This window comes from Pinus tabuliformis, chromosome 3_1, assembly GCF_031772625.1.
Source record: "Pinus tabuliformis cultivar Carrire ecotype Pingquan chromosome 3_1, CPIR1, whole genome shotgun sequence".
Classification (NCBI taxonomy): Eukaryota; Viridiplantae; Streptophyta; class Pinopsida; order Pinales; family Pinaceae; genus Pinus; species Pinus tabuliformis.
The window spans coordinates 557689262-557699505 of record NC_142301.1 but is presented as its reverse complement, the minus strand read 5'-3'; the positions used below and the strand labels follow the sequence as shown (position 1 = coordinate 557699505).

Sequence of the window (10244 nt, the reverse complement as noted above, 5' to 3'; positions counted from 1 at the left end):
CTTCCTGTAAATATGGTTTGGATGGGTCATTTCGATGGATTATAAGGAGAATATTCAAGTGTTTCAGATCTTTTATGAGCACCACTTTGAAGCCTGGCCAGAGCTTAAACCTGTTGAGATGAGATCTACCAAAGAAATGTTTAAGTGCAAGTTTTTCTTTAATTTGTTCTGGAATGTATGATTCTCATGCCCCCTTCAGTTTTTTTGGACCTATGAGGCAAACTGTATTCTTGGTCAAGAAAGTAATAAACTTCAAAATACCGACAATACTTTGTTTGATCTTTGGATGTGTATTTTCTGATGCACGTATTTATATTTATGCGCTTTAGTTGAATTCCTGGAGTTTTAGCTTTCCAGGTTTAAAAGAAGTGTTCATGCAGATGTGCCTTTGTGTTGATACTGCCATGGATTTTGCATCTTTTCAGTAGGAAATTGAGAACGGTTTGCATATTTTTTATTAATTTAATCTCTCTTTAATATGGCTTTTCTTATTTTTATTTATTGAATCTCTATGTAATATATACCGAATTTCTATTGAATCTCTCTTTAATATAGCTTTTCTTAATTTTATTAATTGAATCTCTATGTAATATATAGCGACTTTTTTATGAAAGTGGAAAATGAAGATTCCCATTTAAAGAGAGCCGTGCTTGGATGGGAAAACTCTGGCAATGATGCCTCAAATATTTTATGTAAATATAAGAGAATATATTCCAAAACGATGGGATTTCTTGGATTCATGGCAAGCAATATCATTAAAAAGTGATTAATCGCATTAAATCTGGCGGATGGATATTTGAAAAGAATGACAGTATTCTCCAGGACAATGGGAGAATCTTTTTTTTCAAAGTTTTTAAATTTGAAAAATTATCATCTTTTTCTTGATTTTATACTACATACGTATAATGTGATGATGTTTATTATATAAATAATGTTTTAATTGATGGGAAAGAAAGTTTTTATATGGTATTTAATTAAATTTTAAACATAAAGTTTGTAGTTACAAAAATTTATTTTAATGTGATATGTAATTATGTTTTTTTTAATTATTTATAATTTTATTGATAAAAACAAAATTACAATATAACAAATTGAATTCAATCATATTATTCTTTTTTTGGGTATCTCAACTCACTTGACACATAACTCTCAATAAACCTTTGGTGGTCTAGGACCTGTCCTCCTTTGTAAATTGGTTCACAAAAAAGGCATTTGAACCTTGGATCTGCTTGCCTAACACGTAACTACTAGTAAACCCCTGGGGTCTACCACCTATTTTCCTCTCCGTAAACCAAGTCACAACTAAACCTCTGGGCTCTACGACCTATCCTCCTTTTCGTAAACCGGGTCACAACTGGTGATTTGAACCTTGGATCTCTTACTTTTTACAGATTTCACATTAATTCGATCACAAATTGAGTTGCCCCCTTGAAACAACTCAATTACTATTATTATTATTGTTATGTTATTATTATTATTTAATTAACTTTATGTTTAACACTTCATTCATTAAATGCTCCTCTATATCTCCCCTACATCTACCGTACTTGGTTGTCAACATTCACTCGTGCTATAAATCTACTCTTAGCCTAATGATTTATATTAAAAATTTATATATTAATTATAAATTAATGTATTTTTAATTTCATCATTATTGTAAGAACAACTCTATAATCCAATATGAGGTAGATATAGCAACCAGACAAAGAGATGTTGTAGTATATCATTAAATAATAATAATAAAGTAATGATTAAAAGTAAAATTAATAATAAGAATAATAAGTAGATACAATTCAATTTATTATATGGAGTGTAAAGAGGAATTAAATTTGGGAACATTTCCTCATATTTTGCACTCAAAAACAGAGTCACATGTTGAGATATTTAGAATGAATCTGTCTTAGTATATATATAAGTTTGTATTCTGGAATTAAGATGGATTTATGTTGGGGTCTCAATAACATAATAATTTTATACTCTTTCTACCCTTTATTGTGAGAAATATATCTAAAACCTTTCATAATAATGAAATGTGAGATATATAATCCCTTTCATAATCAATATAAAATTGACAAGTAATGTTTATATAATGGGAAAAAAAACACTCACAATTAAAAAAATGTGTGTAATTCCATTTATAGAATTGTCATATAATGCTTTTAAAAACATTAACAATAAGAAACATATATTTCAATACCGATTATAAATAAATAAATAAACAATATCCATATTAAGTGATATATCAACTTTATTTTGTGTATAAAGGTGTTTTCTACCCTCTAAATGTGATAGCAAAAGTGTTTTGTACCATTAAATTGTGATAGAGATAAGTGCAATGGATATGTCTAATTAGTTGATGTTCAATATGGAGTTCACATGTTCTATTTCACCATTTAATTGTGATAGATATATTGTGATAAATGTGTGTAATTGTTGAAATGCTAAGTTGGCATATTATATCTATTATGTCAAAAAACATAATTTTATCTATACAAAATATTCTTAAAAGACATATATACTTTACCTTTCTAGTTTTGAAACTAAACCTCTGACTTGGTAAGAGAAAACACATACTCTTAACCATTCTCTAGTTTTGAACTTGAACCTCTGACCTGATAAGAGAAAACACACCTCTAATTTTGAACCTAAACCTCTAAACTAGAACCTAAACCTCTGACTTAGTAAGAGAAAACATATACTCTTAATTATTAAACCCAATCAAACCATATAAAAACATTCAAATTATAAACTAATCAAACCTTATAACAAAATCCCAATTAGACATTAGATCTAGCCCTAGCCATCGAGGCTAAGGCAACGTAGCTGCTAGAAATATATCGACATAACCAGAATCAATTAGCTGCTAAAAATATATCAACATAACTAGAATCAAATCATCACATTATATGTATGTAGTATAAAATCAAGAAAAAGATGATAATTTTTCAAATTTAAAAACTTTAAAAAAAAGGGATTCTCCTGTTGTCCTGGAGAATACTGTCATTCTTTTCAAACATCCATCCACCAGATTTAACGTGATTAATCGATGTTTAATGATATTTCTTGCCATGAATCCAAGCAATCCCAGTGTTTTGGAATATATTCTCTTATATTTACAAAAAATATTTGAGACATCACTACCAGAGTTTTCCCACCCAAGCACAACTCTTTTTAAATGGGAATCTTCGTTTTCCACTTTCATAAGAAAGTCACTATATATTACATAGAGATTCAATTAATAAAAATAAGAAAAGATATATTAAAGAGAGATTCAATTTTTTAAAAAATATTCAAACCGTTCTCAATTTCCTACTCAAAAGATTGAAAATCCATGGCAGTATCAACACAAAGGCACATCTGCATGAACACTTCTTTTAAACCTGGAAAGTTAAAACTCCAGGAATTCAACTGAAGTGAATAAATATAAATACATGCATCAGAAAGTACACATCCAAAGATTAAACAAAGTATTGCCTGTATTTTGAAGTTTATTAATTTCTTGACCAAGAATACTATTTGCCTCATAGGTCCAAAAAAATTGATGGGGGCATGAGAATCATACATTCCAAAACAAATTAAAGAAAAACTTGCACTTAAACATTTCTTTGGTAGATCTCATCTCAACAGGTTTAAGCTCTGGCCAGGCTTCAAAGTGGTGCTCATAAAAGATCTGAAACACTTGAATATCCTGCTTATAGTCCATGGAAATGACCCATCCAAACCATATTTATCGGAAGTCTTCGGATCATTATATCCCATGGTTTTTTCTCTCCCTTTTGTTGTACAACAATTTTCAAAGCAATACAAACCAATATAATCCAAACCACCATGGTTTTTTCTCTCCCTTTTGCAGTACAACAATGTTCAAAGCAATACACACCAATATAATCCAAACCCGTTTACTCTGGAATATTTATGAAATGCAAATGACTCGATCTGGCTTTGAAGGTGCCACTGACACATGTTTTATTGGCATTCATTCACTCAGACCATTGTTCGGACATGATAAACACTCTGGACAGCTCCCCTGCAACATATCTTGTATCAAGCCTCTTTCCAGGGTCCAGATCCACATAGAAAGCAGCAAGCCTCGTTACCCTCTCCGCGCAATCTACAGGAAAGGATCCCCTGAGCCAGGGATCCATCCATCTCCTCAGCCTCCCTGAAAAATTGTTGGCCTCTGAAATAACAATATTCAGGCTCTGTATAAGCCCTATTCTCCTAATATTGCGGTCGCCCTCATCCTCCACATACCTTATCGGTTCGTGCCCAGACAGGAGCTCCAACAACACAACACCCAAGGCAAACACATCCACTTTCTATCACACGATGCCATTGTTGATGTATTCCGGCACCATGTAGCCTTGTATTCCGGTTATCTTCACGCTGGAACGTTGAGGCAAAACCCCGACCCCTTCTGTGTCATATACCCCGACGAGATAAGAGGCACCCAAATGGTAGATCCGTGCTCTGTAACCAGGCTCCGTGACGAGAATGCTGCTGGACTTTATGTAATTATGGATGTACTTGATATTGGTGTCGTGGTGCATAACGCTTTGCGGGAAATGCAGGCATGGAGGATATTGTGTAGTGATTTTCTGAGTGAATCGATTTGCAGGAACCTCAACAGCCTTCTCCTTTCCTCTGGCGATATCGAGCTTTGTGAGGGTCACGTGACCTCCAGAAGTGGGCGCTCTGCAAATCCTGCCTCCACCGATTCCTATCAAACGTCGACTTTAATGCGGAGGGCGGCAGAGCTGGGCGGAGCTCGCAGAGGGTGGCGGAGGGTGGAGGAATTGCCAGCGGCCGACGGAGGACGTTTTTCCAGGTGTTATAGACATTTTTGTTACTTACAGCTATAAGCATGAAATGTCCATAATCCAAGGGATCCAAAGTCCCTAAAGATGTTGTTACAGCTCCTAAAGGAACAAGGCCAACCAATGACAGCTTCTCCCAGAAGTTCTCCACCAAAAACCACTCAGAAACAGTCAATTCAGGATCAATTCAAGTGCTCCACTAGCTGCCTGCGTTGCAAAGCACCCTAGTACACTGTCTAGGTGTGTTGCAACGCACTTGAATGCACTGCCCAGGTGCGTTGAGCGGGAAATGACCAGTGGCAGAGTCATTCAACGAGGTGGAAAGACCATGGAAGCTTCCAGAATCTTCTCCAATGACACTTGCCTCACTGAATTCGACCAAGTGATGAGTAAGAGGCTCTCAGTCTCCAAGTGGAAGCAAGAACTAACAGAGAGAAGCCACAAGTCAAAACATAAGCTGACTCATCCTCTCTGCTTACATCTATATATGGATCCCTCATCCCAGAGATCCATAGGCTGGAATTTTGTACTTTGCATAGAATTGCTGTTGGTTCGAGATTGAGATTAGTACATTGGGTGATTTATGCTTTGTTGGAGGAGAGGAAGGGATTCCTTTGCTGGGAGGTAGATGCTGGATCGGAACTCATTTGGTTGTATCTCCTCTTGGACTTTCTTATTCTATCAATAAACTATTTGAGTTTCTCCTACATGCTGTGTATCGATGATGTTTTGTGATATTTGCATGTTTAGCTTAATCTGATCTTGAGCTTTTTATGAATGTATATCTATATCTTCGTGTAGTTTCTCTCTCTTGTGATCTTGCAGGAATTCGGTGAAGCTGGGCCGGTAAGGGAGCAGGGAGCTGGGAGCTATTGAAGAGAGGAGCGATTGGATCAACAAACTAGCGAAAGACACAGGTTAGTTACATCCTTTCTCCTCATTTACATCTCATAAAGAAGAAGTACTCAAGTAGTTTTCCTTGTTTGTTGCTAAGGCACTATCACACCTTAGAGTGGGATAGGGGCGTTCTGAATAGATACTTTTCCCAACAACACCAGGTAGCAACAGAAGCCAGACAATTCCTCCACCTTGTTAGACTACTCCATATTTTTCATTAGCAAATGAAATATCCATTTCCCTCTGAAAGGTTGCACCAGCATTCTTCAACCCGAAAGGCATCTTGGCATAATGGAAACTTCCCCATGGAATAGTGAACGTTATTTTATCTCTATGATCCTCATATACCAGAATTTGGTTATAAGCAGAATACCCATCAAGTAGTGACATGCGAGATGCCCCAACTACTCTTTGAAGTATGACATGATCCATCTTGGGCAATGGATGGTTATCTTTCAAATATACTTTATTCAGATTTCTGAAATCAATACATAATCAAATCTCACCTGTTTTCTTGGGCACAGGCACCAAATTTGCAATCCAATCTGAAAATCTTATGGGGATGATTATACCAGCTTTGTACAACCAATTCACTTCCTTCTCTATTGAGGGCAGCAGCTTTGGATTTATTCTTCTTAGCTTCTATCGAAATGGATTTTGATTTGGCTTGATCAGAATTATATGCTGAACTATGCTTGTATCATATGCCTTCAAATCTGAATAGTACCATGCAAATACATGAGTAAATGAAGATAATAAATTGATATACTTTGCTTTTACCTGTGGAGGCAATGCCTTTGATAACTTCACCATTCCAGGATTTTCTACTGATCCAATGTTCACATCCTCAACTCCTTTCTCGGTTGGCAGCATGATCGGTTTTCGGGCTACATCATCTTGATCAAACAGTTCCTCTAAAGGTGTTAGACCTTTAGGAATGACATTGCTCTTTAGCTGCAAAACTTCCATCTTATTGACTTCTATATCTGCTTCATCATCATCATGCTCCCCATCAATAGAAGTGTCTTTGAATTTACCTTCATTTTGCGGAAATTCTTCAATCTCTTTATCATCTTGGAACATTTGCGAATACCTTTGATTATCAGGAATAATCGGGCGATGTTTCACATGAATCTCAAACTTATTGTCTGAATTCATCGGAATTTTCAAATTACTTGCTGCTGTTGCAATTGAATCTACAATAACATTCTGAACACGAGGAACACATGTCAAAGTGTAATCCGGAAACAATCTCAATATATCTAATACTGCATTGCGATAGGCCCGCATTCGAGGATTCTTAGTTTGGTATTCCCCTTTCACTTATTTGATAACTAACTCGGAGTTGCCATATACTGAAATTCTTTTAGAATTTAACTTTCTAAGGATTTTCAAACCAATAATTAAGGCCTCATATTCAGCCTCATTATTTGAACAGTCAAAAGCCAATTTATACGAACAGACCCTTACATTACTTGGCACTTTGTTTGGTGAGAAAACAAGGTTGCGTATCCATATGCCAATTCCAACACGTTCCCTTCCTACTGCGCCATCAAAATCCATGCTCCACAAACTAGCTTCGTCCTCTTCCAAATGCTGAAATTATGTTTACTCTTTTACTTTTCCTTGCTGCCCATCAATATTTTGTTGCTGTCGGAAGGAAGATTGCTCAGCGGTACTATCAAGTCTTTATCTTTCTTTCTTTAAGACCTCTGTAAAATTTTCAGTGATCTCTGGAATGTCTTCTACTTCAACTAATTGGTTATTTACATCATTAAAACTATCAGAATATAAAACAAATGATTCTAAATTAGTATGTACATAGTTGATTGGATGATTTACTGGTTTTGTTGGCATTATGGTACATATGTTGTACTTGATGGCAACCAACTCATCTCAGATGATAAATTATAGTGTAGCAAAGTTCACGCACTTTCATGAAGATAAAAGTTTCTTTCATGAAGATAAAAGTTTCTTTCATGTAGAGAAAAGTTCAGGCACTTTTATGCAGAGAAAAGTTTATTTCATGTAGAGAAAAGTTCACGCACTTTTATGCAGAGAAAAGTTAACGCACTTTTATGCAAAGAAAAGTTTAAAGAAACGTTCATGCACTTTTATGCAGAGAAAAGTTTATTTCAGGTAGAGAAAAGTTCACGCACTTTCATGCAGAGAAAAGTTCCTTTCATGAAGAGAAAAGTTCACGCACTTTCATGGTTGGCTCATGGTATTAGTCCGACAGATTTTGATGCTATGGTTTTGGTCTGTGGTATTGCATCCAAAAGTGTTGATCTTACGCACTTTCATGGTTGGTTCATGGTATTAGTCTGATAGTTTTTGATCCTATGGTTTTGGTTCGTGGTATTGCATCCAAAAGTGTTGATCTCATGCACTTTCATGGTTGGTTCATGGTATTAGTCCAACAGTTTTTTTGATCCTATGGTTTTGGACCATGGTATTGTGGAAGGCCTAAGACTATATAAGAGGAAGAAGATCATTTGGAAAAGCATCATCGAATGAATTGAATATCTAATAAGTGCTAGATCTGAAATATCTGTGATTGGGTTATGGTGCAGATCTGGATCTGAATGAAGGAGGAACCTTAGAGCATAAAGAAGGATAAGTTCTATTGATGGGTCATAATATTTATGCTTGAATAATAGTATCTTTGTATGATTTTGATCTGTTATATGAGGCACATGCTTGATCTATAAATCTGACAATCTGGGTTAATTACTGTCTAAATATTTGAAAGAAGGAATTATTCTTTATAGATCTGCACGCAGGTTTCAGGTTGTTGAAGTAGCGTATATATTTAAATTATGATCTAGCTGCCTCTGTCTATTGCTGCAGTATTCTGGGTTCAGAATTTGGTGTGTGGACATGATTCAATGCTAATTGGGAAAAGGAGATTGTTTGATGCAGATATACTTGATGATTGATTGATGTTCATGGATCCAGTCTGAAAATTTATGAAAAGTGGTCCTTGAAAGAAAAGAAGTAGGGGGTTGTAACTCCCTTCCATAAGAGAGAGTTGTAGCTCTCTGCAGGTTGCAGCCTGCGTACTAGTAAAGGACTGCACCAGTACAAAATCATTGTAAAAGGAGTTTCTAATTGAAAGAAGATAGAGACATATTGCAGCAGGTGGTTTTCACCCACATTGGATTTCCACCTTATATTTGGTGTTCTTTGGTGTGACTATCTGTTTTTCTTGTTCATGCTCATTATTTTATGGTACTGACATACAATAATTCAAAGTATAAATATATTGAAAAAGAATTAGATAATACTAATTCACCCCCCCTCTCAGTATTATTTCCAACAATTGGTATCAGAGCAGGTCCTTCTGAACGAGCTTGATCACTTGAAGGAAGATCTATCATCATGAGCAACTACGAGAGGGAAGCATCAATCAGGCCACCGATTTTTGATGGGACAAACTTCGTGTATTGGAAGGTAAGATTTACTGCCTATCTTCAATCTTTGGGTATAGAAGTCTGGGACATCGTAGAAACAGGGTATACTTTTCCATCAGCTACTCCTACAGATCCAGCTGAGAAGAAGAAATATGAAACAAATGCAAAGGCAGTCAATACTCTTCTAGGATGTCTATCTCAATCAGAATTTGTGAAAGTTATGCAGTATAAATCCGCAAAAGAAATATGGGACAAGATTGTTCTGAGCTATGAAGGAGATGATTAGGTAAAACGTGCAAAACTTCAAACCCTCAGGATTGAATATGAAAATCTCAAGATGTATAATGATGAAAGTGTGGCTAACTATTTTCTTCGTGTGGATGAGATTGTTAATTGTATGAAAAATTTGGGTGAAGAAATAAAAGAGGCTGTTGTGGTTGAACAATTTCTAAGATCTTTGTCACCTAGGTTTGAATCTAAAGTTTCTGCTATAGAAGAAAAGGAGAATCTACAACATCTTAAAATGTCACAACTACATGTAATTCTAACTGCTAATGAGATGAGAAAAGGAGGTCCATCTGACAGGAAAGAAGCTACCTTCAAGGCTTCAAGTAAAGGAGAGTACTATGAATCAAGACATGGGTCAGAAGAAGAAGAAGAATCAAATTTTGTCAGAAATATTCAACGGGGTGCTGGACGGTTCAGAGGCAAGTTACCCTTCAAATTCTTTGCTTGTGGAAGAGTAGGTCACTATGCTACCAAATGTCCTCATAAGGATAAGATCGACAAGGGAAAGGAACCTATTAGATGGAACAAGAAACAGAATGCAAATAAGAAAAGCTACTACACTCATGAAGACAATGATGGTCTATCAAATAGTGATGAAGATGAACGAGGTAATGACTATAAACTTTTAATGGCCTTTGAAGATGATGATTACATGGATGCTATAGATGTGGATAGTTTTTATGAAGAGATTTCTAGACTCAAGACATGTATAGAAGAAAAGAATGTGATCATTGATACTCTACAATTTCAAATTGATGAAAAAGAAAAATTTCTTGAAAACTTAGAATGTAAAATTGTTTGCCTTAGAAACGAAATTGAGAAAACAAAG

The 10244-nt window shown here is 35.4% G+C and overlaps 1 protein-coding gene across 1 annotated transcript; it reads right to left on the bottom strand.

The window, feature by feature from the left end:
* Nucleotides 1-3980: 3980 nt before the first annotated feature.
* Nucleotides 3981-4841, bottom strand: LOC149188215 (lysM domain receptor-like kinase 3). Its single transcript, XM_089409893.1, has 3 exons — nt 4801-4841; nt 4356-4704; nt 3981-4280 (listed from the first exon to the last, which is right to left on the bottom strand). The coding sequence occupies exons 1-3, from the start codon at nt 4839-4841 to the stop codon at nt 3981-3983; spliced, it is 690 nt and encodes a 229-aa protein (XP_089266019.1).
* Between the last annotated feature and the right edge of the window lie 5403 nt (nt 4842-10244).